The sequence below is a fragment of the Trachinotus anak genome, unplaced genomic scaffold, assembly GCF_046630095.1.
Source record: "Trachinotus anak isolate AG129_WGS33_773 ecotype Australia unplaced genomic scaffold, CSIRO_AGI_Tana_v1 ptg000025l, whole genome shotgun sequence".
NCBI classification, from domain to species: domain Eukaryota; kingdom Metazoa; phylum Chordata; class Actinopteri; order Carangiformes; family Carangidae; genus Trachinotus; species Trachinotus anak.
Window position 1 is genome coordinate 2,695,218 of NW_027273876.1, and position 25,302 is coordinate 2,720,519.

The 25,302-nt window shown below is 42.9% G+C and overlaps 3 protein-coding genes across 27 annotated transcripts in view; 2 read left to right on the plus strand and 1 right to left on the minus strand.

Annotated features, from left to right (window-relative positions):
- The window catches only part of LOC139608305 (microtubule-associated protein tau-like), a 32,200-nt gene extending 27,453 nt beyond the window's left edge, over positions 1-4,747 (minus strand). For 5 of the 16 annotated variants that reach the window (XM_071461913.1, XM_071461912.1, XM_071461917.1 and 2 more), the window contains exon 1: positions 4,131-4,237. The gene's annotated coding sequence lies outside the window, so the exon portion shown is untranslated. Of the gene's footprint in view, positions 1-4,130; positions 4,242-4,562 lie in introns of those variants that run through there. The other 11 variants (XM_071461904.1, XM_071461901.1, XM_071461900.1 and 8 more) reach the window with 8 other exon arrangements.
- A 5,157-nt stretch (positions 4,748-9,904) lies between these two features.
- ghrhr2 (growth hormone releasing hormone receptor 2) lies at positions 9,905-15,008 on the plus strand. 10 transcript variants are annotated; one of them, XM_071461925.1, is made up of 12 exons: positions 9,905-10,473; positions 10,553-10,660; positions 10,814-10,923; positions 11,029-11,126; positions 11,209-11,341; positions 11,762-11,915; positions 11,985-12,045; positions 12,123-12,189; positions 13,260-13,351; positions 13,437-13,566; positions 13,697-13,738; positions 13,834-15,008. In XM_071461925.1, the coding sequence occupies exons 1-12, from the start codon at positions 10,425-10,427 to the stop codon at positions 13,924-13,926; spliced, it is 1,137 nt and encodes a 378-aa protein (XP_071318026.1). In that variant the 5' UTR covers positions 9,905-10,424; the 3' UTR covers positions 13,927-15,008. The 10 variants fall into 10 exon arrangements, 9 of the variants coding, with proteins under 9 accessions (XP_071318026.1, XP_071318024.1, XP_071318025.1 ...); XM_071461923.1 differs by having other exon boundaries at positions 11,762-12,045; XM_071461924.1 differs by having other exon boundaries at positions 13,697-15,008.
- Positions 15,009-15,131: 123 nt separating this feature from the next.
- Positions 15,132-25,280, plus strand: LOC139608308 (S-adenosylmethionine synthase). The gene is made up of 9 exons (XM_071461928.1): positions 15,132-16,474; positions 18,405-18,482; positions 18,873-18,995; positions 19,168-19,280; positions 19,544-19,687; positions 20,692-20,910; positions 22,684-22,866; positions 23,435-23,568; positions 23,652-25,280. Exons 1-9 carry the CDS (start codon positions 16,384-16,386, stop codon positions 23,752-23,754), a joined length of 1,188 nt encoding a protein of 395 aa, XP_071318029.1. The 5' UTR covers positions 15,132-16,383; the 3' UTR covers positions 23,755-25,280.
- The last annotated feature ends 22 nt before the right edge of the window (positions 25,281-25,302 follow it).

Sequence of the window (25,302 nt, forward strand, 5' to 3'; positions counted from 1 at the left end):
CGTCACAACTTTCTCAGGTCTTTTTCTTACTGTGCACATCAATGAAAACACACATGGATGAAGAAAATGGTTTTGTTTTGTCAGAGGATAAGCCTGAGAATAGATTTGTCTTCAATTTTTCAGTCAATAAATAGGTTTCCTCATTTTTTTTGTCCATAAAATGTAAAAATATCTTTAATTTGTTTCTTCTTCTTTTCAAAAAAACAAATATATTCAGCTTCACATTATATAAAAGAAGCACATTTAAGAAGCTGGAATATTTGGTGCAAAATCAATCAACTAAATGATTAATTGCCTAATTGTTTCATCTCTGAGTCAAACAGTGAATCTGAGCGCAGAGACGTCGTCGGAGAGATGCTGTCGGTGGCCGGTCCCATCCAAACTGACGCAGCCGCCTCTGGCCCGGAGCCTGGAGGAGGCCAGGAGCCGCCCGTCTCTGCTAAATGGAGCAACACGGTGTGGATTCATTTCATAATGCTGACGCCGGAGGCCATGTTGGTGAAGGTGACAACTCAGTGAAGTCAGCAGCCAAATTCAGAGCAGGGACTGTTTCAATTAAAGGCTCGAATATCAGGATTAACCGACTGACCACACTTTATTCAAAGCTGTTTAACGCTGCAGATTCCAGCAGCTGTGAATCATTTGTTTGGTTTATTGACAATACTGTAAAACATTTATAAAATTCAACACAAGGACTCGGTGGTTAAGGTCCTGGAGTTATTTCAGTTTATTTTACTTGTGTTTACTTATGGTTCAAAACTGAAATTTAAAAATAAAGATTTTTTCAAACAGTCGCTGTCCACGTCCCAGAATAACACATAGAAACGTTTCCTGATCTAACGTCCCAGCAACAGGACGACATCATTTCTCTGAGTTTTCTAAACTGTTAAAATAAAAATAAACCTGCTGAAATAAATCAGTTTTATGATGTGATGATGATAAGATTTGGTTTAGGCACAAAAATAACAGTTTGGGTTCAAATGAAAACTTCATTAAGGTGAGTGGAGCGTCGTGGTGTTTACTATGATAAAGACGTGGTTAAAGGTGTGGGAACGATCGTGACCATGATTTAAATGAACTGACGTCGGCAGTCGGTTGGAAACAGGAAATGGCTGACGTTCGGTTGACCCGTCTGATGTCATAGTGATGTCATCAGGTTACCTCGGTCGACAAATCTTTCATGAAAAACCTGCTACACAAACTGGCGGTATGAAGTTTGAAAGGCATGGATTTGACTAAAGGTGCTCAAGATGCATTATGGGAAATGTAGGATCCGGTGTTTCAGGAGTTTGACTCATGCTAAGGACTAATGCTGCGTTCCAGTTGGAGCTGGGAATGACGTCACATCCGAGGTGACCGTGTCCCAGTACAAGTCGGAAGCTTTTTATTGTCATTGCTTGTTGATGTTGTTATTGTTAGCATTAGCATTAGCCTACATGCTACACAGTACTTATTTTACACATACAAACACAGCAGCAGAATTTGGGCAGTTCTGTGTGTACAGTTTATTTAATGAGACACAAATAAGACAGAAGTGCTAATAAACAGTGTATTACTACATCTTTCACTTCTGTTGACGCCCAGAGCAGCCATCTTGGATTTTCCAGTGTTCTGACTTTCGGAGTAGGAAATGCAACTTCAGGGGTCGGTGCGGTTGAAATCTCCAACTGGAAACTCAGAAATCCTGACATTCCAGTTGAAATGGAACGCACCATAAAGGTCAGGACATCTTGGCCCTTTAAACTGCTTCACCTTGCGAGCCCTTCAGGGTCAGTATGGACAACAGACCTGCTTACAGTGACTCTACATATACAGGGGTTGGACAATGAAACTGAAACGCCTGCTTTTAGACCACAATAATTCATTAGTAGGGTGTAGGGCCTCCTTTTGCGGCCGATACGGCATCAATTCGTCTTTGGAATGACAGATACAAGTCCTGCACAGTGGCCAGAGGGATTTTGAGCCATTCTTCTTGCAGAGTAGTGGCCAGGTCACTACGAGATGCTGGTGGAGGAAAACGTTTCCTGACTCGCTCGCTTATTGATAAGTGGCTCAATAATGTTTAGATCTGGTGACTGTGCAGGCCATGGGAGATTCAACTTCACTTTCATGTTCATCAAACCACTCTGTCACCAGTCTTGCTGTGTGTATTGGTGCATTATCATCCTGATACACGGCACCGCCTTCAGGATACAATGTTTGAACCATTGGGTGCACATGGTCCTCCAGAATGGTTCAGTAGTCCTTGGCAGTGACGCACCCATCTAGCACAAGTATTGGGCCAAGGGAATGCCATGATATTGCAGCCCAAACCATCACTGATCCACCCCCATGCTTCACTCTGGGCATGCAACAGTCTGGGTGGTACGCTTCTTTGGGGCTTCTCCACACCGTAACTCTCTGGGATGTGGGAAAGACAGTGAAGGTGGACTCATCAGAGAACAATACATGTTTCACATTGTCCACAGCCCAAGATTTGCGCTGCTGGCATCATTGAAACCGACGTTTGGCATTGGCACGAGTGACCAAAGGTTTGGCTATAGCAGCCCGGCCGTGTATATTGACCCTGTGGAGCTCCCGACGGACAGTTTTGGTGGAAACAGGAGAGTTGAGGTGCACATTTAGTTCTGCAGTGAGTTGGGCAGCTGTGGTTTTATGTTTTTTGAATACAATCTGGGTTAGCACCCGGACATCCCTTTCAGACAGCTTCCTCTTGCGTTCACAGTTACTCCTGTTGGATGTGGTTCGTCCTTCTTGGTGGTATGCTGACATTACCCTGGATACATCACAAAGACTTGTTGTCTTGGTCACAGATGCGCCAGCAAGACATGCACCAACAATTTGTCCTCTTTTGAACGCTGATATGTCACCCATAATGTTGTGTGCATTGCAATATTTTGGGCGAAACTGTGCTATTACTCTGCTAATTGAACCTTCACACTCTGCTCTTACTGGTGCAATGTGCAATCAATGAAGACTGGCCACCAGGCTGGTCCAATAGCCATGAAACCTCCAACACTAAATTGGCAGGTGTTTCAGTTTCATTGTCCAACCCCTGTATAACAGTAAAAAAACAAGTGAAGAAGTTCAGCAGGTCTTTGAGGGAGGGGTCTGTGTGGGACCTGTCTGTCGTTTCTCCACTAACAACTTGTGCCAGAGCTGCAGAAACTGCAGGAGGCTGCGTCCGTCCAAACAGCAGCGCAGTGACAGCGAGGGGCTCTCTGCATCCAGCAGATCATCATCTGGCATCCGGTGACAGCCTGCAACACGCCCGCGTCCCGCCTCACAGCTGAAGCCCAAGTAACGAGAGAAAAATAAAAAAATAAAAACCCCACGGGGATGGGAGAGAGGTGTGTCCCACAGCAGAGCCTCACTCCAGCACACCGCGGGTCTTATCATCACTGGCACCAGAGCGGCGCATTAAACCCTATTGTTTTCATTTGGTTTGCAAAAATGATTCATGGTGAGAGGCTTTCAAGCACCGACTGCGGCTCAGACCGTGTCCGCTGACCCCGGGCGGATTACCGAGGAGCCCATATGTGTCAGATAAGCAGCCGGTTCGCCGGCCGGGCTGTGGCAGCGGAGACTCTCCGCCGCGCATCACATGAAAAATGGGCTTGGCATTTGCGCACAGGCGCCGCATCGCTCCGATCCCCTACATCATCATCATCATCATCATCATCATCTGCTCCTTAAATAATGGAAGAATATGAAAATACAGTAGCGAGGTGGTGCATGAACGCAACACGCACAGCAGAGGCTTGTTTTACCCGTTACAGAATAAAAGGAGCGCGTTTGTGCCAGAAACACTTCAGGCCCTCAGACACAAGAAAGAGGCGAAAGATCCAGAATAACGGGAGAGAAAAAAGCAGCGTCCACACACACACACACACACACACACGGACACACACACTGCGCTCAAATCAGACACACAAAGAAAAGAAGTGTCACCGCCGCTGAACGGGAGTAAACACAGAGAAATAACGTCGTCCTGCTCGGAGCCTCGAATAATGAGATTATCAATATTGTGGCGGATTAGCGTCGCTGCCGCGCAGGGACACTGTCCGAGGGGCCGCGGTGAGCAGGACCTGCTCCGGAGGATGATGGAGACATTTTATCTCTATTTTCACCTGAGAAAACCCGCGGTGTGTCCGTGTTAGTGGGGGGGCTGCTCCTCCGGGGCCGGGGCGACGGCGGCTGCAACAAAAACACGCGTCTGTGTTTATTGTGGATGAAGATCGATGGAGATGAAATGAAATAAATAAATAAATGAAAATAAAAAATCTGGGTGTGGAATAAAAAAGCATGGAGGTGAAAGCAGCTGCTGCGGGGGGGGGGCTGTGTTCGCACATGATGGGAGGAAAAATGTCTCATTTCATGTGCAGGATATTTCCATCCGTGCGCCGCGCACAGGCCCAACCTCTCCCACCTCAGGAGCGAATATCCAGCGACAACACGACCGTGGACGCAGAATTCACGACGCGGGGTTCGGCCGCGGCTCGGCCCCGCGGCGGTGCGGCCCGATCGGTCAAAGAAAAGAAACGTGTCGGGGTTTTTCTTACCTGAGCGCAGACAGCGGTGTTGTCTCTTCAGCGGCAGTCGGTCACCGGGCGCACACACACACGCACACACACACGCACACGCACAGACTCGCAGCGTGTCCCGGCAGTGCCGCGGCGGGCCGTGCGGGGCGCTGCGGGGCCGGGAGATGAAACGCAGCTGCGCACAGCTTCTCTCAGATCAGAGCCCAGCGCACAACACGCGATAACATTTATTATGAGCTCATCTGCTGAAAAATAACTTATCTCTGAATTCTACATTTCCAGTCGGTCATTTTACATTTTAACTGTATGGAAATTAAATACACTATGTGGTCAAAAGTATGTGGACACCCCCTTTTTTTAATGTTGCTGAGGCATTGGTGGAATGTAACGAAGTACATTTACTCAAGTTACTGCAACTTTAAGGTAAACTACTTGTACTTTACTTGAGTATTTGAATGTTAAGCTACTTCTACTGCACCACATTTCAGACAGCTTCTACTGACCTTTCAGACTGAGAGTTTCATTCATTTGTAAAATAAGATGCCTCATTAAAGACTAAAGTACCAACTGTACATTAATACTTTAAACTAGCTCCTCCTCAACCACGTACACCAGTCAGTTCAGGTTTATATTAATATATCAGTAATTATGATACAATAAATTAATCATTTAACACTGACAGGGGCCATTCTGCACAACGAGTACTTTTACTTTTGATGCTTTAAGTAAATGTTGCTGCAAATACTTCTGTACTTAAGTAAAAGTTTTGAGTGCAGGACCTGCAACAGTATTTTTGTACAGAAGTAAATGATTTGAAAGTTTCCTCCAAACACTGACAGGATGAACACTTTTTCTCTTTTTTTATTTTTTTAACAATATGGGGACAATGTTTAAATCTAAGTCTTTCACACTGTAATTGAACACATATGGATTTTTATTGGCTGATTTTATACAATATATTTAAATTATCAAGTTAATTTTAGCTGAAGAACAAATTGACAAATAAAGGTTTCACAATTTAACCACCAACATTTCAGTGCTGGCAGTTCAAGTAATAACTTTATTAATACGACAGTGATACTGGAGACAAGAGTCTGCCAACAGTTTGTTTTTTTAAAGTTTTCTCTACTTTCTGAATATATTAACTGAATGTGAATAGAGTCAGTGTGTTTCTGAATAATAAACCTCTATTTTACTCTTCTACTTTATTCAAATCCATTAAACTTTATTCTAAATTCTAGTGGAGATCCCAAAGTTTCCAAAGATGTCCGATGTGTCAGTTTGGGAATAAAATTATGCCCAAGAAACCTAAAATATCTGCAGGTGCAGCCATGAGAAAAATGTGGAGTGTAAACATCATGTTGATTCAATGAAGAGCAGAAAGGCTTAAGTGGAAATTAAAGGGGGGAAACCCCACGTTGAGTGTTTATACACAGCTTGATTCTGTTGAAACGGAGCAGCGACGGTGGGAGCGACGTCCACGCTGAGCAGGAGCTGCAGTAACAGATCAGTGTGGTCGGCACACAAAGGTCGAGCCTTGGCACACAAACCAGAGGAGGCCTGGGGGTCTGAACAGTGCACCCTTGTGTCACTGCTCTTTCACTGGCCTGTCTGTGGCCTCCCACTATCTCACACACACTCACACTCACACACACACACACACACACACACACACACACACAGGGTGCCAACTTTTACACTAAGTTGAGAAACCATTCAGCTCCGGAAAACAGCAGTGGAATTATTGACGCTCAGATTCGTTTGGGAACGTTGAAGCTCTGATGTGTTGGTGGGACGAGACTCTTTGTGCCATCTCTCTCTCTCTCTCTCTCTCTCTCTCTTTGTCTCTTGGTCTGTCTCTTTGTCTGTCTGTCTGTCTCTGCTCTTGGAAACCAGCCCAGTGCAGCAGCTGCCACAGGCTGTGCGGCTGAAGATGATTTGGATTTATCCTGTGGTGGGAATCCACTGTGGACCAGGTGCTGCCGTGGGATCCGTCTCCCCTCACACAGCTTTTACCGCCTCATGTGGTCTGCAGGCTGTAACCTGCAGGAGCCGCTTCACTGACATTTCACTCCTGTCAACATCACAGGAGTTTTTATATCATAAAGGAAGAGTCACAGTGTAACATATGGATTAGCTCTAGTTCAACTTCAGACGGAGCCTGGCTGTTTCCTCCTGTTTCTGAGCATCAAGCTTTTCATCTCACTCTCAGCAAGAAAGTCAAAATCTTGAACTATTCCTTTAAAATAAGACCATTTCATTATCTTGGGTTGTGACTGGCTGCTATAAATGAGAAATCTTATATATTCCTAAGAAAAGAGCAGGAACACAAAGAAATGTCGTGCAAACACACTGGTGCACTGTGATTGTAGCCTGTAGAGAAATACACAGAGAAGGAGCAGAAACAGCAGGAAACACACTCAGTGCAGTGACACAGTTCACAACAGGCTCTGCAACAGACATGATGCTTTGTTCGTCCTGTATCAACAGGATTTTATTTAAATTCTTCTTTAAATTGAATATTTCGGGGTTTGGACTGTTGGACGATGGACAAGTCATTTCAGGCTGCAGGAAACCGTGTTGACTGTTTTAAACTGATGTTATATAGGCCAAAGATTAATGATTAATCAGGAAAATAATTTGCAGACGAATCGATCATGTAAATAATCACTGGTTGTATCTCTGCTCAGTGTGTAAATAAGCTGCTCTGTGGTAAAAACACGTTGAATAAAAGTTGAGTTCTGCAGTGGAGACTGGATTCACTGGTGTTTGCTCTTTGTAATCTTGTTTCATGAAGTGAACACTGACTGGCTGCTGAGAAAGAGCCTGCTGTTTGCAGCTGAATGATTTATGGACTTTTTCTTTTTCTGTCTCTAACTCAAAGGAAATGTTCGTTGGATTTCCCCCTCGATGTTTCTGTTTTGAATCCTGTGGTGAAAGGATGCTGCACGGCAAACATGTCCTCTGGTGGGATGGCGACATCCTCGACCACGTCAGCCACGTTTGCTCACTGACACCAGCAGTCGGCAGCTCCAGACTGAGGCTCAGCCGCCGGGGGCTCAAGTATTTGGGAGCCGACTGTGACAGCAGATCCAGATCAGTGTTGACTGCACAAAGAACTTCACATCACAGTTATGAGTTCTTCAGATGCCAGTTCAGACTTCAGGCTTTTCTGTCTGGAAGATTCTTAAACACACGACCAACCATCTGCCCCCTCAAAAAAAAAAAAAAAAGAGGTTGTGTAACATGGTTTTATCCAAATCACACAGACAAGTTGTGATAATTCCTCTGGATTAATGTTAAATAACTCACATGTGTCCCGCTCTGTCTCCAGTGTCTGAGACATAAGACGATAATCAAAGACAGAGGCAGAGCCAGGAGGGTGGTCTGAGTCCAGAGACACAAAACAACAACTAAATGTCACAAAACCACCACAAAATGACAAGAAACAACCTCAGGGTGACGTAAAAGCTTCAAAGAGACACAACACATTCACAAAATCTAACAAAACAACCACAAAGTAACGCAAAACAACCTCATAGTGACTGAAAACAACTTCAAAGTGATGCAAAACAACAACAAACTGACACGAAAATATTTAAAAATGACACAAAATCACCTCAGAGTGACGTAAAACAACTTCACAGTGACAGAAAACAACAACAACATGATGCAAAACAACCCCAGAGTTGCACAAAAAACAGCAAAACACATCTCAGAAATATTTAAAGTGAGCCTCTGGTTTGCAGCTGCAGGTTGATGATAAACACATTTCGACCGTGTGACAGTCAAACACAGTTATGATGTTTTGTTTGTTGCATTTTTAAAAAATAGTGTTTATTATACGTTCTACCAGCTGACTGCTGTAACTGAGTGTCTGTGTGTTAACAGATTTGTTGTGGCTGGAAATGACAGTAAAAAAAAAAAACTGTCTGAAGAATAAAACCAAACACTAGAGGGAGACATTTTCTCACAAACAGTAGATTTTTTTACTTAAAAAACGAATGTGTTTCACAAACAAAAGGCACCAAACACCAAAACATCCACCTCTCACAGGAGATGACATGAAATCAAAAACAAACTAAATCACATCAAATACAGACACAGCTCTGCCTCACACAGCAAACACTGCTGCATCCAATCAGCCTTTTTTAATATAAGCCACATAAGAACTGCACAAAATGACATTAGAGCAACACAAACCCAGAGTAATACACAATATACAGAAGCCGTCTGCTGCTTGTAGATGATTAAAGCTCCTACTGTTTGTTCTCACCTCATCATCTCTCTGTAACGTTGTGTAGAGAAGCCAGAAACAGTTTTCAATAACGTGGACAATAAAGCTCAGAACCAACATAAGTCCGATTTTTTGTTTACTTAAGAAATAAGATCAAGATGTAAACTGGAAAAAGAAAAATTTCTAGTTCACACTTTAAACAAAACTTAACAATGAGGCTGAAATGATCTGAGAAAAAATATCAGAATCAGTTTTATTGCCAAGTATGTTTCCACAGACAAGGAATTTGTTTGGTGCAAAACAGGAACATAAATAAAGTAAAATTAAAGGTAAAAGTTAAAATTTAAAGATTAAAATAACATATTTTCAACAAAGATGTGGTATATTTACCAAGATAAAGTGAAAAAATACAGAAAATGTAAAAAATATATAAATATATACTATATGAAGATGATAAAGTACCTGTGATATAACATTTTCAATTGGTGTCCACTTGTTCACAGGTCAAAAAAATAAAATACCCCACTATTTACCAGAAAGTGTGGAAACGTCAGCTTTGTTTTTGTATATAACTCCCACAGGTTTTTCCATGACGGTGTTGTCACTGTGTTGTTTGTGTGGTGCATGTGTTGCTGGGTCAAAGGGGGGGTTCAATTACAGATGAAAAAATAAAAATGAAACATTCTTTTGTTCTTTTTACGGCACAAAATTGTTTGTAGTTTCACAAAAAATGTGCAAAAAGTCGTTTAAGTATTTGACTGTGCACATGTGAATGAAGCTGCTGCAGGTTTGTTCGCCTCATTTGATTTTCACAGCATGTGTTGTTTTTCAGGTGGATGTCACAAAGACCCTCCTGCTGTGGAGGATCTGCCTCTGGTCCATTATGTATAAACCACATGTAAAATAAAATAAGATGGAAACGTCATTAAATGCACACGTCTGGTGTTCAGCTGACGTGTTTTAGTCTTAAAGGCTGTAACGGGTCAACAGTGAGCTGCAGGAATCCTGCAGAGACTGAACTTTGTTTTCCGTTTGTCTTCACGTGGAGCTGAAGCTGCTCAGGTGACCTCATGTTTTTACAGGTTCAGTCGCTTCACATCAGCTCGGCTGCAGCTCACTGATGCCGAGGAGCAAACAGTTCGGATATTCAGATGGAAATTTGATAAAATATCAGATTTGAAAAGAAAACTTTAAACCACAGGGATTTTTTTTCTAAAGTCTGAACATGGACCAACTTTTATTTGATGGACGGTGAAATTAAAACTTCAGCTTGAGCTCAGTTCACACTTTAAATGTTTGAAACCATGGACTTCAGTCTGACTGCCGCCGTCTGCACGATGATCATCACAGGATACGTGGTACGTTGTGAAGTTTTCAGAGAACTTGTTTATTCATGTATCTGTGTCCACATTTTAGTGAAGGTGGAAACTAGTTTGCAAAATCAAAATTATGCATCAACAGCCACAACTGACACTGTGTAATATGTAAATGAAGCTGTGCATCATGGGAATTGAATTCAATTTAATTAAATTTGCTCCACGTTTGATTTTGTCTTTGTATTTCCACGTCAGGTGAGTTCGACACATCCAGACTGTTCCATCGTTCTTCACCTGCTGAAGAAGGAAAACGAGTGTAAAGTCCAAATGGCGAGCGACGCTGCATCACTCACTTCCAGCCAGAACAGAACAGCAGGTAACTGTTCCTCTGGAGAAAAGACAACAGACGCAGTGGACTTCTGCTCCTCACATGTGGACGTGTCTCTGTGTCTCAGGTTGTGTGATGGAGTGGGACGGAGTGAGCTGCTGGCCGGCCGCCTCTGAAGGACACGTCGTCTCTGTCCACTGTCCTCTGCCGCTGCTGAGGCCTGAAACTCCCCCAGGTGAACGTCGCTGCTGCGTCCTCACATTCTCTGTAGTCCTGTAGACAGCTGCAGTGATGGCTTCAGTGTGAATGCATTGTGTTGTTTAGAGACCGTGTTCAGGACCCAGCTGCAGTGTGAAGACGTTCAGTCTCTGAAAACATTTTCTCTCAGTTCTCATCAGCAGGAAGTGCACCGCCCGAGGGTGGAGCGAGCCAAACCTGCCATATTACAAAGCCTGTTACTCTGAAGCTCCTGAGCAGGAGGAAGACGTGAGGAAGGAGGTAGATACACAAGGTTTACGTTTCCTCTGAGTTCAGTGTGCAGACTCTCCTCTGCCAGCAGGGATTCAGATTCAGCTGAGTGTGTGATAAATATTTCATCTCCAGAAAAACTACTTTGACACAGTGAAGCTGATCTACAGCGTCGGGTACGGAGTCTCTCTGGCTGCTCTCCTCGTTGCTGCTCTGCTTTTCTGCTGCTTCAGGTCGGTTTCCACAGAAACGCTTCATTGAAGGATGAAAATGATCCATGCACGTTAGCGTGATCGCTGCTCCTCTGCCTCTCAGGAAGCTGCTCTGCACACGAAACTACATCCACCTCAACCTGTTCGTGACCTTCATGCTCCGGAGCCTCGCTGTGTTCATCAAAGACGACGTGTTGTTTGCAGACAAAAGCCTGGACCACTGCACAGTGTCCACAGTAAGACTGGAGTCGGAGGCACTGCTGTTAGGAACAAGTTAAACTGCTGTTTTCATCAGAGACTCATCTGCTGACTGTTTTTATGATTTATTGATTATTCATTTGGTCCATGACATGTCAAAAACACCAATCACAGCTCAGGGAAACGACTTCAAATGTCTCATCAACTAAAGTCCAAAACCCACAGATTTTCAGTTTAATATCAGATGTGACAAAGAGAAGCAGGAGAAATTTTTAGCACTTTTCCCACCATTATTGCTTATGAATGACTGAAATAATTAATCAAATCCCAAAATATAAAAACACATAAATATAAATGTAAAAATGCATTGGATATATTAAAAAAAACTAAAAGAAGCCTGATTTTCTCTTCTTGAATTTGAATTTGAATGTCTCCGACCGTCCTCTGTGTCCCTGCAGCTTCGATGCCAAGCAGCAGTGACCTTCTTCCACTTCTGTGTGCTGTCTAACTTCTCGTGGCTGCTGGTGGAGGCTCTGTACCTGCAGACTCTGCTGCTGCTCGCTTTCACCCAGACCAGGAAGCTGCTCTGGATCTACGGCGTCATCGGCTGGGGTACGCTGTGCGTTCACATGCATTTGTGTTTATTCACCTACGCTGGTCTGACTGTGTCTGATTGTGCAGGGGCTCCGACAGTCACTGTCGTAATCTGGGCTCTGCTGAAAAAACATCTGGACGATGAGGGGTGAGTAAAATATTAACGCTATTATTTACAATGATCTCAATCTAAAGTGATGCATGAGTTTGTGTCTGTATTTGCAGCTGCTGGGACGACCTGGAGAGCCGTCTGTGGTGGATAATAAAGATTCCCATCCTCCTCTCCATCTGCGTAAGACACTGTGATCCCTCAACAAATTTCCATAGATTCACTGGAGACAGATTCAAACTGGAGAAAATAATGAATAAGTTTAGCAATTTTTTAAAGCTTCAGGAGGATCTGTAACAAAATTGGCTAAAAAAACAAAAAATAAAGCTGCTGCAGACCAGCCAGACCCTCTGCCCTGAAGACAAACAGGCACATAGCTGATAGTCAGTAAACATTGGGGTAAAAATACACAATAATTTAATTATTTTTTGAAAAACCAATTGATTAAATTATTTAAATTGTTGATATACTTGCTGCAGTTTGAAGCCCCCGACTTGCACAGAACTTCTTCAAGTACAAGTTGGGGGAATCTATGATCTGAGAATTTTTTCTGACATTATCAGACATTATTCTATAATTTAATTTTCTTATTGTCAACGAATCTCTCAGCACTTTCTGACTTGCAGATGGGTGAGTGCGGTAGTTTTTAATCAAAAGTTACTCAAATAGGAGGAGCCTGTGCATTTGTTGGGAACTATTTTCAGCGGCGGATTAATCCACATGTGTTCTAGAGGGTGTTTGGGGCAGCAGGATGGTGTATGTGAGTGAAAATGAACTAGGGTGTGTTTGTGGTGATGGAGAAACATATCACCCACAGTAACAATGTGGCTCAGTGATGTGTTTTTAAGAGTTTTTAGAAACAGTGGAGCTCAATGGCTCAGAGACAAAAGATATAACAGATTTGTTAGGAAGAAAAATTCATTGTTTTTTTTCTTTGGTTTGTTTGTTTTTGCATTGACTATATGAAAAAATATAGAACATCACAAAGTAAGAATAACACAAAACTGTGTCTAATGTAATGCACATCTATAAGACAGCTGTGCAGGAAAACAAGATCAAACCAGCGAAACTAAACTAGAACTTCCCGACACATCTTGAACTGTATCCACAGGCTCACAGCAGGGGTCAAATTATAGCAACAGGTGAGGTGATTACACGTGTAAAGTAAAATAGAAACTTAAAAGAAGTAATTCTCCAATTCATGCTCAGAAAACACAAAATACCTTATCAACTGTGTTTTTTCTGAGCCACAGATCAACTTCCTGATCTTCCTGAACATCAGCAGGATCATTGCTCAGAAGACAAAGGCCACACATGTGAACCACAGTGACACACAGCTGTACAGGTAAGACTGCTTCACCTGTGTATTCGTTGTCCTCACATCTGTTCGCTCTTTGGCTTCCTGTCCTGTCGTCTGCTGCCCCCTGCAGGAGGCTCCTCCGCTCCACCCTCCTCCTCATCCCTCTGTTCGGCCTTCACTACGTGGTGTTTGCCCTGTTCCCAGATCACGTTGGTGTCGGACCTCGACTCTACCTGGAGTTAGTTTTAGGCTCCTTCCAGGTGACGGACTCATCACATCACTCAAAGATAAACACATTAATCCTTAATTTTGAGAAGCAAATATTTACAATTTCTATGATTACAATTAATGTCAGCACCTTCCTAACTCTGACTTTTCCTGTTGTAACAGGGTTTTATTGTTGCTGTGTTGTACTGCTTCCTGAATGGAGAGGTGAGCCGAGGGTGTGCAAGACGTTATTACTTCAGCAGTGTCTGTTTTGTCAAAATTAACAGCAATTTAAAAACATATATATTATTGTCTCTAAGGTGCAAAAAGAAATCCAGAGGCTGGTGAGAAGGTGCAGACCTGAGACGAACACCAACGCCATCAATCTGCCGACCCAGGAAGATGTTCCTTAAATTCAAAATAAAGTAAAATAACTCCTTTCACAGTGTAGTTTGGTTCTTATTCCTTGTCTTTGAACAGTTTGGTCTGATTAGTTTTGATGCAATATCAGTCTAATATAGAAAATCTGTTATAAAATGTGCACAAATCAAAATTTTATGAACTGATTTGTAAAGTTTTCTTTCACAATAATTCATTAAACTTAAACTTTACACTCATGTTTTACTCCAGAGGTTGTTTTATGAATAAAGAATTTTTTTTCTTCTTTCTTTCTTTTTTTTTACCAGATAGCCAGATCTTTTTTTTTTTAATGGAGGCCTTTAAGTTACTCTCGATTTATTCTATTCTTTAGTGTAAATATAACACTGAATTATTTCAATGTAAGTATACCACTGCAGAATAAGTACTTCTTTAAAATACTTAAAGTACATTTTGTTGACGGTGAATCTGAATGTTTAAGTGGGAATTTGAACACAGGTCTTTCACTTGTAATGCAGTAAATTTAGATTTCTGTAGATTTCTGAGTAAGAATCTGTTCTTCCTCCACTGGTGTTAACGCAGATAAAACACTAATGTGCTGTGATTGTTTCCACTGTGACGTGTTCAAAGGACACAAGTTCATCACTTTGTTTGATGCATGTATATTAATGTAATTATTGGTTTGTGTTTGTCTCTTCACTGTGGAAAGAAAAAGACAAATTGCACATCATTCTGTGAAAACAGTTTTTGTATTTTATAAATGTATTAAATCATTGGATCTATGTCATTCCTTCAGTATTTCTGTCTCTGTTGACACTGTGCAGCTGTGACTGAGGCAGATGAGCCTGGATCAGAGGGTATTTGTACCCAGCTTTAAGTTTCAGTACTTCTTCTGTGGTTCTGTCACTCGTCTAAGGGCAGAAGTTGTGGGAGACTGAAGGATCACGTCACTGATGTTATTCATCTTTGCTTTGGTTGTTTGTTTTAGTTTTCATACTCGTTTACTCAGATCTGGGATCTTAATGTTTAGATCAGGACAGGAAGTTTGTGTCGGGTGGGGGGGGGGGTTTCTTTAGAGAGACAGGAGAGAAAAGAGGAAACATTTTCATGTGTTTAACTCTATTATAATAAACAATATTTACACTGTTAATATGAACTTTTCTATAAAGATCCTTTTGTAATTAATGTCACAATAGAAAGACTTTGAGACTATCACCAGTGCTTCTGCACAATACTGACATCTAGTGGTTGTAATATGACAACACAGCTGAGAGCTCTGCAGTCCAGACCCTGTCAGTTTCTACACAAACACACAATTGTCTAATTTTGTTTTTGCAAAGTCACTGATGTCTTAAGAAAGCAATTAACTAAGCAAATCTGCACAAGTTCTGTACTGGAGTAGAATTTTAAGATACTTGACCTTTACATATATAAAATAAAATGCAGAAAGGACCCTCCTCATTGAAAACCTGACTCATGTCACAATCACAATATACAGGAAAATAATCCTTTTTTTTTTTTGGACATCGTTTTCATATCGTTCAGCTCTAGTTGGGAACCACTGGACTAAACTAACTTTATATAAAATAGTTAAATCCAGCTCCACCTCAAATGCTGTTTACACATTAACATCTATTAAAGTTATATAAAATACAAATATAATTCACTGAGGACATTTCTCTGCAGAACGAGTACTTTTAGTTTGATACTGTAAGTACATTTTGCTGATACTTCTGTACTTTTACTGATTTTAAATGCAGGACTTTTACTTGTGTATTTTTACATTTACTTTAAAAAAGTTTTTCTTCCACCTCTGCTTGCAGGACTCCCGAGCCTGCCTTTTATAACTACATATATTTTATTAATGTCTTACTGATCTCTTTCGCATCATCTCTTTATCAGTTCATATCTGGGCTCTGACTCTGCAGTGAACCCCTGGCAGGCAGCTCTCTGTGTACTCAGCCACAGACAAAGACCTCAGGGGCCCCCCAGGTACAAAGACCCAGCATGAATGAATCTGTGGAAGAACTTCAGAGTAACCCTGTGATGAAATGTGCATGCAGCTATGTAAAAGTAAGAACAACTAAGTTTCTTTGCAGAGGATGTGAGTTTGATGAGTTCAGTTTGTGACAGAGTGGGAACATCCAGCACGGGAGGAGTTAAACAACTGCCACCAAGAAGAAAAAAAAGGGGCTCCCTCCCTCCTCTTTTCTCGCCTCTGAATGGTCTGAACCCACTGGTTCACATGGCTCCCTCCCCCCACGAGTGTGTGTGTATGAGTGTATGTTGTCTTTGCCTTATATAGTGCAGAGTTATCCGTCTGCTCTGCCTTGGGACTGTGAGATTAGGCTGCAGCCAAAGTCGACCACACCACCTCCCCATCTTTGTTACCCCTGTTTTGATAAGAAGTACATCTCGTGCTGGAACAGCGTCTTTGCTCTTCAGTCTCTACACACTCTACACCGCCTCACGCAGCTTTGAAAGGGACGAAAATGAACGGTACGATGGACGGGAACTACGACCACGTTCTTCAGGACGGCTCCTTCATGTTTACCTCCGAGTCCGTGGGAGAGGGGCATCCTGGTGAGTACGACTTCCTCTCCATGCTGCATTTCACCTGCAGCTGTTTCAGACAGGGAGTGAGGAGAAGTGGTCGTCGTGTGTGAAACACTTTTATGTTTCAGTGATCATTGATGACTTTGAGGAATGTGCAGAATCCTGAGCAGCGCATGGAGCCACTGCACCAACACAAGTAGTTAGAAGAGCCACACAACTGTGAAGTATTTAGAGCATGGACCCTGGACTGTACAGATATGACAACAGTTTTTAGCACATTATCTGAAAGAAAATTTGTGCTGATGCATTTAATGCTTAAGAATTTAATCCAAGCGCAAGACAAGAACTGAAACTTGAAAACACAAGTTCCCCCGCAGCTTTAAAGAGAGTTCACTGAGTTAAGTTCACTAAACTGGAGAAAACAAGTTAAAGAAATGCAAGATATTAAGTTGAATTAACAACTGTTAATTACATTACACTACAGTGGTGTTTGTGTCCACCTGATGAATATAAATCCAGTGTTCCCTCTCTTTTAGCTCTGTTTTTGACTCCACCAGCTCCTGAGGGAAATATCTGGCTCTTCAGCTGCTAAATGCTCCACTGTTATTGCAGCTTCAGTGTGTTCAAGACTCAACGTTAGTTTCTATTATGTCTGTTCTCTTCAAACTTCAAAAAAAAGAAAGAAAAACAATCTGATAACTCAGTGTATATTAGCAGATTTCCCAGCATGCATTGTTTAAAATTTTAAAGAAATTAAATGAGTTGAGTGAACGTCAGTAGTGCGTTCATTTAACTCATCATTTCAAGTGAAAAAAAGTTTTGAAGTGATCTGAAAACTGGGAATTTAAGTTGATTTGACGTGAGATGAATAAAACTTTCAGTGAACAAAACATTACTTTATTAAACTAAATACGAGACTAGGGTTGGGCGATCTGACGATATGTCGTGGTCGATCTTTCTTTTCAAATGAATCGTACAGATCACCTCATTAAAAGCTGCTATATTTGGATGTTTAATTTTAAAGTTAATTAGCCGTGAACCAGCCGACTGTTAGCCATTAAACAGCTAGCCCGCTAACTGCAGCTGGAGACAGCAGTCGTTGTTCTGCTGTGCAGCCTCGGTCAGTTTGGTGTAGCAACACCTGTAGCAGCAGAACAAGAATCGCAGTCACCAGCTGCAGCCCAAGCCGTCGGAGTTACAGTCCGTCCACGGGACAAGAGACCTGGCTGCAGAACGGACAACACAAGGCGGGACGAGCCGGGGCAGCGACTGAACTTATCAAAACAACAAAACAAACAACAAATCAAAACATTTACGTAAAGAAACCTCAGAGATAAATAACAGCACTGAGACGCATCAGAGCGAAGGAAAGATACGCATCACAACTTCCTGTGGGCTGAAGTTGTATGTATGTGTGACCGTTACAGCAGCTACGTCTATGTGATGCGTGCATACATGATTTGTGAAAGAACAGTCCACAAACAGAGAGAGAGGGACGTAACTGTTCTTCCTATGTTATTGTGAGCACAAGTTTGGTGTCAGTCCACTGCTTCACAGATTAGACACACACACACACACACACACACACACACACACACACACACACACACACACAAACACATACAACAACAACTAAAAAGAAATTTACTGTGTGTTAGTACAGTAGTCGATGACAATGGCGGTGCTTTGATGACCTAATGGAGTTACAGTGTACCCTGTCACGTTGGCATGGGTGTTAGGGTTAAGGCACCAATCCAGGGCTATTCATAGGGCCGCAGCTCCTAATAGGACTGATGTGTAGTACTCTGATGGAGCGGTGAAATGTGATATTTTCAGGCTCTGCCCAGATGAGAAATCTGACCCCTGCAGCAGAAGGTCACACGAGGAAACGAGTTGGTATCTTCAGCTCAAACGCTCGACACAGACACTGATGTATTTAAACTGTTCTTGTTTTCAGATAAGATCTGTGATCAGATCAGTGACGCTGTGCTGGATGCTCACCTGAAGCAAGACCCTGATGCCAAAGTGGCTTGTGGTGAGTAATAAATGGGTTCCTCTACACCAGCGTTTCTCAAACTTTTTCACATCAAAGTCCCTAAACTGAACCAGATTAGACCTAATCTGATAAGATTGTTGCTTCAGATGTTTTCATTACAGAAAGTGTTTGAAACTCATGACCAAAATAGTCACACAGTCTGTCACTGTGTTACTTATGGATGGAAATATAGAGAAAACTAATTACTCCCCTTTTTTCTTTTTCTCCCTGGACCCCACTTTGAGAACCACTTTTCTTGAAATTCAAAGTAAACCCAAAACAGTCAGAGAAGCACATCACACGGTATCAGCTCCCCCTCTTTCATCCTGTGTCACCTGTCAGCCTCGACTGTCGATAAAGGTTAAAAATCTCCTCTGTGTGTTCAAACAGAGACGGTGTGTAAGACGGGCATGGTGCTTCTTTGCGGCGAGATCACGTCCCGGGCCAACGTGGACTACCAGGGCGTGGTGAGAGAAACTATCCGATACATCGGTTACGACAGCTCAGAGAAAGGTAAGAGGAAAAACACCTTCTTCTTCTTTAGCTTTTCATTGTAGCCACACCTTGAATCTGCACCTGAATGTTTGAAAGGGATTTGATGTCTTGTCTTGCGTGAACAGGAAGTGGACTGTCTGACTGTCTGAGTTCAGATTCTGATTTGTCCCGTCTCCATCTCTCCGTCCAGGATTTGATTACAAGACCTGTAACGTGCTGGTGGCCCTGGAGCAACAGTCCCCTGACATCGCACAGGGAGTTCATATCGATCGTCTGGAGAACGACATCGGAGCTGGAGACCAGGTCAACTACTTAAACACAACAACACAACACACCTGGACAATCTGGGGTCACAAAACCACCTTGTTTCTCCAGGAGACTTGAAACTACAGACTCAGACGTCAATTTACGTGACAACATCTACATCAGTATTAAAGATTAACTATGATGTCTAAAATTTAAAATTTGAGTTAAGCTGTTTTCTATGTAAAAACTGCATGAGGTGCCACAAACCGGACAAAGACCTTGACGAACTGGTCTTGATTCTGCTCGCTCCGTGTGGACAGGGTCTGATGTTTGGATACGCCACAGATGAGACGGAGGAGTGCATGCCTCTCACCATCGTCCTCGCCCACAAACTCAACGCCAAGATGGCCGAACTGAGACGAAACGGGACAGTCCCCTGGCTCCGCCCAGACTCCAAGACACAGGTGGGGTCAAAATACACAACTGAAACAAAATCAGCCACAGAAAAGGTTCACGTCCTAAAACACAGCTAAGGTTTTTCATTGGACAACAGGTTAATAATTTAGATCTCTCCTCACTTACTCAGGGGTGTCCATGCACAATGTCTTAGTTAAAGTTCGGCCATATTCACAGGCCTGACGGTTAACACACTTTATTCACGTCCATGTGTCAACAAACAGTTTGAATCAATACTGTTTAGCTATAACTATTGTTGCTGGGGTATTGTACTCATTTTTTGCTGTTTCTTGTTGCTTTGTTGTCTTTGTGTCTGTCATTTTTAACCATCACCTCACTGGTGTCACAAAATCTCACCAAAGAACTGCAGCTGAAATTCAGACGGCCAAACATAAAAGTGTGTCATTCTTATGAATAAAATACATTTCTGACATTAATATTAATATTAATATCTGACTTTGCTTAGCACTGATCCCACTGAATTAATTAAAACATTAATACTATTTAATTAATACAAAATATTTACATTACATCTACATATGACAAACTTATGTAAATGATAAAGAAACGCATCATTTACATAAAGGACCAAAACACGTCTTTAAGCTCAGGGACTCTGTGGTTTTAGACGAAGTCCAGCCCCTGGTCCCCCTCCCCCTGCCATCTCTGTAGTGAATACTTTACCCAGTAGTATGTGGGACAGTGATCACAGCCTCCAGAATGTGCTTACCAGCAGACATAAACCGGTGTGAGCTGGTATGCAACATCTGAGCCGGGAGACGCCTTTCCCTTTCCAATAACACTCTGAGCCTGTGCACATATCAACCTGAGAGTTCACTGCCCACGTGACGCTCACAAGACTGGAGCCCTCAGTTTGTAAAAGCTCAGACATGAAAAGAGGAAAGTTTCACAGGATCACTCCGCATGTCTTAACATAGGAATTATGTCCTAGTTTAGCCCTAATCCACTGCAGCATCTGCAGTAACTCCTGCCTCCCTCGGTCCTCATGCAGGTGACAGTTCATTACACCCAGGAAAACGGTGCTGTGATCCCCAAGAGGGTCCACACCGTGGTGATCTCAGTGCAGCACGATGACTACGTGAGCCTGGAGGAGCAGAAGAGAGTCCTGAAGGAGAAGGTCATCAAAGCCGTGGTCCCGTCCCGGTACCTGGACGAGAACACCATCTACCACCTGCAGCCCAGCGGACGCTTTGTGATCGGCGGACCACAGGTAAGAGAACACGTCAACATGGTGCAGTCCATCTTAAATGATGTCAGAGCTCTGCAACAGATGCTGAGAGTGTCTGGATACACGGGATATAGAGAAACAAAATAAACAACCGCGTCTGAGATCAGACAAAAAGCAACAAGCTAAAAATAAAAACTCCAAAACTACTTCACTAAGTGCAAAATCACTGTAAATAAAAACACACACACTGCAGATGAACACACACACACACACACACTGCAGATGAACACACACACACACACTCACACACACACACACACTGCAGATGAACACACACACACACACACACACACTGCAGATGAACACACACACACACACACACACACACTGCAGATGAACACGCACACACACACACACACACTGCAGATGAACACGCACACACACACACACTGCAGATGAACACACACACACACACACACACACTGCAGATGAACACACACACACACACACACTGCAGATGAACACACACACACACACACACACACACACACACACACACACACTGCAGATGAACACGCACACACACACACACACACTGCAGATGAACACACACACACACACACACACACACACACACTGCAGATGAACACGCACACACACACACACACACTGCAGATGAACACACACACACACACACACACACACACACACACTGCAGATGAACACGCACACACACACACACACACTGCAGATGAACACACACACACACACACACACACACTGCAGATGAACACGCACACACACACACACACACTGCAGATGAACACGCACACACACACACACTGCAGATGAACACACACACACACACACACACACACACTGCAGATGAACACACACACACACACACACACACACTGCAGATGAACACACACACACACACACACACACTGCAGATGAACACGCACACACACACACACACACTGCAGATGAACACACACACACACACACACACACTCACACACACACACACACTGCAGATGAACACACACACACACACACACACACACTGCAGATGAACACACACAGGTGCAGCAGTAGCACAGCATCACCTGCTGGAGCCATAAACGCCAACACTTTACGTTTATCCAAGACTGAAGGTGAACAGAAATAACCGCCCACATGCAGCCAACTGTTGCCAAGGAAACACAACTCACACAGAGACAAAACCATGGAAACACAGCAGCAGACTCTTACTGTCACTGTGGCTCAGACCCGGCTGTCATGGCGACTCCCAGCTGACCGACCACAACAGGAAGCCCGAGGCGCCGCCATCTCTGCAGGTGACGTCAGAGTGACGGTGAGGAAGCGTCAGGTAGTTACCGCGGTGCACACCTGAATGAATATGATTGGACGTTACTGGCTGCGCAGCTGTGAGGAAACGCCGGGAGCCAATCAGATCTAAGAGAGTCTGTGACGTTACTGTGTTGATGCGAGTTCATTTTTAAATCCGGTTTAATATATGAAGCTTTGTGTTTGTTTCACTTCTTGTCGATGTAAAGGAACAAATATAATTTTCATGTGTCACAAAATGAAAATAAACACAGTGAGTGTCTGTGAAAGTGAAAAAACAACAATTAGAATTAAGACTTTTTAAAAACACAAGTTTTAATTGTGTTGTTTGAGCAAGAAGTTTGACTTTTTCCCTGTAAATGTTCATTTATAAATATGAAATTCGACCAGTAAGATAAAACAATTAATACATTCTTCCAGGGAAATTTATCATTTTCATAAACTGCTGTTGAAATTATTCCACAGGGCGACGCTGGAGTCACAGGCAGGAAGATCATTGTGGACACCTACGGTGGCTGGGGGGCCCACGGTGGCGGGGCCTTCTCCGGGAAGGACTACACCAAGGTGGACCGCTCGGCTGCGTACGCCGCCCGCTGGGTGGCCAAGTCTCTGGTGAAGGCCAAACTGTGCAGGAGGGTTCTGGTGCAGGTGAGATACACGAGGGATCAGGTCTGTCTGAGGTGGATCCTCCTGGTTCCGTGTCGATTAGGTGATTTTGGAAGATCAAACTGTATCTGCTGTATTTGTAAATCCTCCTTAAAGTCTCCAGGATTTTATCCTCATAAGATAATGTTAATATCTCAGTATCTCAGATGCTCTGCTAAAGTACATCTCACCGACCCCCACAGGCTGTTTGTAAAATATACTTTTATACACATCATCCAGATGTTCTTTCAGTGCCTCATGTATATATGGGTAGATGCCAGCAGCACACATACGGGGCAACAGCAATTCACTGTATTGTGTCTTTATGGGAGGTTTAAGGGGGTTTATAGTATAGTCAATATGAGGGGCCATCAGGGGCCACTTTTCCTCTTGGGGCCCCCAAACATTTGCCTGGTTTGTGCCTCTGCCCTTTGCACAAAGACAGGTCTGTAAAGTAATGGTTTCGCCAGTTCGGTGTGGAAAAACTGGACTGGTCTGCACCATCCAGGACCCTTAGGGATGACCTGGTGCGATTCACTGATTCACTTGGTCCCTCGTCTTTTATTTCCAGGTGGCGTATGCGATCGGCGTAGCTCACCCTCTGTCCATCTCCCTGTTCACCTACGGCTCCTCTCAGAAGACTGAGACGGAGCTGCTGCAGGTCGTCAACAAAAACTTTGACCTCAGACCCGGTGTCATCGTCAGGTCAGCGTTAAAGTCATGAAGTGTGATAACGATGCTTCACCCTGGAAATCTGAATGTGCCTTTAATGCTTGTTTGGACTTTAGGGACCTGGACCTGAAGAGACCGATCTACCAGAAGACAGCCTGCTATGGACACTTTGGCAGGAAGGAGTTTCCCTGGGAAGTCCCAAAGAACCTTAACTTCTAGTGTATCTACTGTATGTACCAGTGTGTGTGTGTGTGTGTGTGTGTGTGTGTGTGTGTGGAGAGTGTTGGTGATGTGTAGACAGCTGTCCTCGTGATCCTGTAACCCAGTAAGGGAAAGGCAGCTGCCAGTGAACAGGGGAGGGGACGGAGGGAGGGGTCAGGGTGGCGTGCAGTTTATCTCTGGTCACTGGAGGGGGGAGTGGTGGAGGTGGGGTGGGTGGGGTGGGGGTTCATATGTAATTTATGACCCTGCAGCCCCTCAATAGTAACAAGAAACATGAGTGAGCTATTTGGTATTTGAGTCCCGTCGACGCAGAGCACAGTCACGTGGCTGCAGGTTGGTTCGCACCAAATGACCAAATCTGAAGGAGAATAACCACGAATACTTTCACAAGAACAATCTGATAATCTGCATTTCTGTCATTGCTGTCAGTATTTTACATGATAGATACTGGACGGTGAGTGTCTGCAGGTGTCACTGTTGAACAGGAGGATATATGAATCTACTACTTTCTTACTCTGTTGTTTCTTAAGTTTAAATTGCAGTAAAACATCAACCAGACCTGCAGAGACAAAGATGAGACATGATCAGAGGGAGGAAACAACTTAAAACACAAGTTGTAATTCAGACAAAAACCTGAACATTTTCTGTTGTGGTTTGTTGTTTGAGATCAAGATAATGTGTCTTAAGTTTGATACTTGCAGACACTTGATCTTCACCAAAGCTCCTACAAATCAAAGATGAGATTTTTTAATCTAAAGCCTTTAAAGATCTTAAATTGAGCACATCCAGACTGTGGCAGACTGTAATTGTTTTTAGAGGTCTTAATGTTGTGTTATTCTGTAGAAAATCAATGCACAGACTTTTTTTCTTTCAAGCTTGAAAAAAGATGAAATGTGCAGCTTTTACAACCTGATGATCTGAAGCCTTTAAAAATCATTTTTTATTAATTAATCAATCATTAATTTACACTTCAGATTCACTAAGAAATAAATGCATAAATTTTATACTTTAAATATACCATTATATTCTCCCTGTACCTTCCTCTAAGGTCCATGTTTGAGATTAAAATAACGAATCTTAAGTTTCATATTTGCATAAAAATGGTACAAATTTTAAGATGAGGAGGGGGAGATGAAGACGTCCTGGCTGCGATGAAAGTGTCTGCAGGATGATCTAAAGCCTTAAAGGTACATTACAGTAGAAAGTCTTACTAGTTTTTAGAGCTGTTGGTGTTTGGTTTTCAGTGGAAAAGCAAAGCACAAACCTGTGGTCTAAACACACTGTTACATCTCCTCGAGATGAAACAGCTGTTTCTTTGTTTACATCGTTTGGTACCAAAACAGGGAGAATTTCACGGAGACCTGCAGGAAAAAAGGAAGATGAGGTGTGATCTCAATAAATGTCCCAAAGAAGCTTCACAAGTCAAAAAACTGTGAATCTACGACTTCTCGTTCTGTTCATGTCATTAGTTCTGCAAAATGATGTAAATATGATTTTTCAACAATAAAACCTTTTAACAACAAGCAGAGTTTCATCGTCCCTGAA